At 39.1% G+C, this 4,069-nt stretch overlaps 1 protein-coding gene across 1 annotated transcript in view; it reads left to right on the top strand.

Moving 5' to 3' along the window:
* Positions 1-231: 231 nt before the first annotated feature.
* LOC101861361 overlaps positions 232-4,069 on the top strand; it is a 14,426-nt gene continuing 10,588 nt past the window's right edge. The window contains exons 1-3 of the mRNA XM_005097325.3: positions 232-1,071; positions 2,894-3,001; positions 3,834-4,013. Of these exons, the coding sequence (XP_005097382.1) occupies positions 2,903-3,001; positions 3,834-4,013 (279 nt within the window). The 5' untranslated portion in view covers positions 232-1,071; positions 2,894-2,902. The remainder of the gene's footprint in view (positions 1,072-2,893; positions 3,002-3,833; positions 4,014-4,069) is intronic.

The raw sequence follows: 4,069 nt of genomic DNA, 5'->3' as shown, positions 1-4,069 counted from the left end.
GAAGTTTGGGGTTAGGGGTTAGGGGTTAGTTGTCGGTTTTTACGATGTAAGAGATATGACTGTTTACTACCATCCTGTGTCGACTGACAAGCATCGAAGTAGAGACTCACAGTCTTTGAATTCAAATGTGATTTTTTTGTTTATGTCGCTGATACTTTTTCATTGTTTATTATACAGGAACTCAAGCATGGGAAATGATTAAAGTTAACAGCACAGGAAGAAACGGATCCCAGATAGGCGCAATTAAATGATAATGTTACTAGTGTTTCAACCATCCATGCCCCAGACAATAATATGCAAGTTAAATGATCAAATTTTAAATCTTATACTAATTCAGCTGAGAATCGAACCAATTAAAGTAATAAATATGTAATAGCTTCCTCAGAAAAGGAAAGATTTTGAACAAAAAGCACATATTATAATTCATTTTCATGCGCTTTTTGTTGTAGACATACTATACCAGGTAAATGAGGAGGAATCGGACTACGACTTTACTTAGAGTTAGCGAATGCTTTTGGTTGCTATTATTTTGAATCTATGCTATCTATTCTGTAGGCCTACACATGTTCTGATCATATACCAACACTTGTCAAGGAAAAGGCAAGCCATGTTTAATTTCACAAACGTCAGCTGCACAGAGCACCAGCCGGCTCCAAGTGTGTTCATGTAGGTATATGTAGTAACATGTAGGAGAAATCTGCTTTTACAATAATGAAGTAACCGTTGGTTAACAAATAGACCTGTCCTGTATTCCTGTAATAGTGGAGAATGCCCCAAAATAACTCTCATGATTTCAGTTTCAGGTATGCAGACGTGTTTAGAAAATGTTTTAAAAATATATGCCACCCAGCCCCTCTTTCCTTGCAACCCCACGAAGAAAACTATTTAATAATTCTGTTTTCAATATTATTAATAAAGTTTGCGCTGAAAACTTCGAATTCAGTTCACTGAGAGCGAGACGGAGGACAGCAACAGGCCAAAGGGGGAAAAAAGGCGTACTTCCGTTGACTTCGTGGCCAATGGTGCCACTGTGAAATGTGAAGCCATAGGCTAAGCGGAATAGTACAAAAGGTGAATACGAAAGAATTGAATGTCGTGTTTTGTCAGAAATCTCAGTGTTTCTGAACACTCTTGTAAGTGGCTTTGGTAGACACTTATTCTGTCCCATGTGCCAATAGCAATAATAAAAGTTAACTCAATACGGCTTATACGGCCTGTAGTGCTGAGCAGGAGGTATTTCCTACTTTCGTTTTCGCAGAAGTAGTAGACTATGCCTGTCACAATTCTTGTGAGAGGAAAGTCCAAATAGTCTCTGTCACGGAGTGCTCTCTTTGATTCTCCCCCCCCCCCACTCCTCTCTTTTGGTGTGACAAACGTTATTTTGGGCTCTTTGGAAATTGCCTTCCCGTTTGTTTACACAAGAAACTTAGAAACACTAACTGTCACTAACAGAGACAGAAGAGAAGTGATTGCTAAGGCCAAGGCTAAGTAAGGCGCACAAAATTGACCTTGCCTTGTAGGAATGTAGTGTAGGCTAAGTGAATCCTACCACATTAGTCAAGACTTAGATCTAGATCTAATACTTTTCTGCCTTTTTTGTATCGAAATGTATACAGACCCGGTAACCGGGAACAAAGTCTCGAAGTATACAGACCCGGTAAGGGAACTCTTTTGTTATTTCGGAAAGTTCTGAAACTAGATCAATGATTTATGTCTGTCTGTCTAGATCTAGACCTAGCCTTGGCCATAGATCTAGAAGAACCTAGGTCTACCCTGAGCCAAGAGGGCGCTGAAACTTTCCGAAATCTCAAAAGAGTTCCCCTACCGGGTCTGTATACTTTGTGACTTTGTTCTTGGTAACCGGGTCTGTACACTCCCTTTTTGTATTGAAAATTTATTTTGGCCGGATTAAACATTGGTGGACCCTCCGTGTTTACATGTGTATTAATGCGCTCAATCCTGACGATGACATGGCAAATTATCAGTTTCAAAATGGATGCCAATGGCGCGGGAAGGAAATTTCCAAAGAGTGTTCTTTTTTTTTTTTGTCTTGCTTTCTCTCTGTCATGTTCATGTTAATGATGATTTAAATTTTATAACGCCTAGTTTATCTAGATCTAGCTTACTAAATACTCATTAACTTTATGGAGTAGTAGGGTAGGGGAAAGAAAGTATATATAACTATGTGAGGCTTAAATTGTTAGGATCAAAACGGGATTATCCCATGAATGTATGTTATTATTGCTTCATATTCCATGTTAGTTACAAGTATGTTTTCCACCTTGTCAGGTCAAGCCACTGTTAAAGAGTTACATTAGGGTTAAAAAGGAAAGATTACTGCAATGTGAGTGTATGTACGCCAAAAACATTAAACATGATGTCTCTTCAATAAACCCCTTTTTTATTCTCATTAACTACTTGCAGATTCAAACATGCAGGCTACTTTATGCTAATGACCTGTGACTGGGTTGGGTGACTCATTGATGTGGTCTGCCTTTTACACCTTTCTAGTGTTAACATTTTCTTTTCTAATCATTGCGAAATACTTCTTTGAAATTGTAGTGTGATGAAAAATTGTAATCAAGCTGTTTTGGACAGTTCTTTAAATTAGAATTTTAAAAAGCCCCAAGTGGAAGCACCGTTTGAATCCTTTATTTGCTATTATATTTTTTGAAAGCTTAGTAAAAATAAGACAAAATGTATTATGTTTCATCCTCATATATTTGGCTCTCAACTGTTGAATTATTATAATAGGATGGATTCTTTGAAACTTCTCCCTAATTCATTTTCTACACACAAGCAACATTTTTCTTGATCAAGTTTTTAAAAGTTTCACATTTTCGGTGAATGCATATTTATTGTCTTTTTTAATTTTTTTTTTGGTTTCTCCAAGTGAAAAGCCATGGGTAACATTGAGGCACATGACTTTGCTCCTGTGCGAGCAGATGAGAGGAAAATTCTGAACCTTAGTCGGAAAGTGACTCCGAAACAGTATGTCAAGGTGAGTCAACCATTTATGTAGCGTCAGTAATTCCTTTCAGATTACTACTGTTTTCTCGTTCTCACTGAAAAAATAGAAGACGAAAGTGGCAGAGGTACACAAACAGTGAAACTTACTTAGAGAACTGGGACAAATGGGGCAAGTGAAAAGACCAGGATAATGATAATGTAGAATTTTTTTTTAGGGCATGCGAGCAGAGGAAATGAGTGGCGAACCTTGATAATAATTGCCATTGTCTGTTTCGGGTCTGGCACTTGTTGTTAGGCTCACAGTCACAGGCTCTTTGTTGTTACATGCAAAAGTCTAAGAGCCGATTTCAGTTTCCAAGTGAAGAAGTTATTTTATCAGGTACTTTCTTCGTCTATCTGCTGCTTTGTTGTTTCCCCACTCAGTTCAGCCCAAGTTGGCCCTTATTTCAGAGTGAAAACAGCCCCACGTTTAAATGATCTGTATAGTGTAGGTACGGTGACAAATATTTTTGTGGGTCTATAAATTGTTTCCAACAATGCTAAGAAGAGCAGTGACAACAGCAGGAACTAATGTCATGTAATTTTTAAAATGGGATCTGTAAATCATCACTGCAGCAACTTTTCCTGTCATTTTGTGTGGGTTTCTATCACCAATCTTCCTTTGTGGATGGTTGGCTAGTGCTCTGGTGTGGTTTGCTTCTTCTTTCCTATCAAACATCTATCGTCCCTATCTCCCCTTTTTCTTTTTATGTTTGTTACTCTCTTGCAACACCTCTAATCTTTTGAGGCTGATATGACCTTAAATGCATGTGCGAGCACCGTAAAGCCTCTACTAAAACTAAAACTAAAAATTTTCCCTTCAGCATTTGCATGGGGAGGTCCACGAGGCCTGCCTGACAGAACTGCCGTGGAACATCCGAGACTCTGTATCACTGTACGAAGCCATGACGGCCGCGTTCAACGCCCTCACTGAGATCCCCGTGGAGTTGCCCCTCCGTCTGCCTCACCTGAGCCGAGTCGACCTTAGCCATAACCAGTTACAGGTGGGCTCCCTTTAATTAATGTGTTCTTCTTTGATGGGGATGGAGGTTGGGGGGGG

The sequence above is a fragment of the Aplysia californica genome, unplaced genomic scaffold, assembly GCF_000002075.1.
Source record: "Aplysia californica isolate F4 #8 unplaced genomic scaffold, AplCal3.0 scaffold00152, whole genome shotgun sequence".
Taxonomy (NCBI): Eukaryota; Metazoa; Mollusca; class Gastropoda; order Aplysiida; family Aplysiidae; genus Aplysia; species Aplysia californica.
This window is presented reverse-complemented; position numbering and strand designations above follow the sequence as displayed.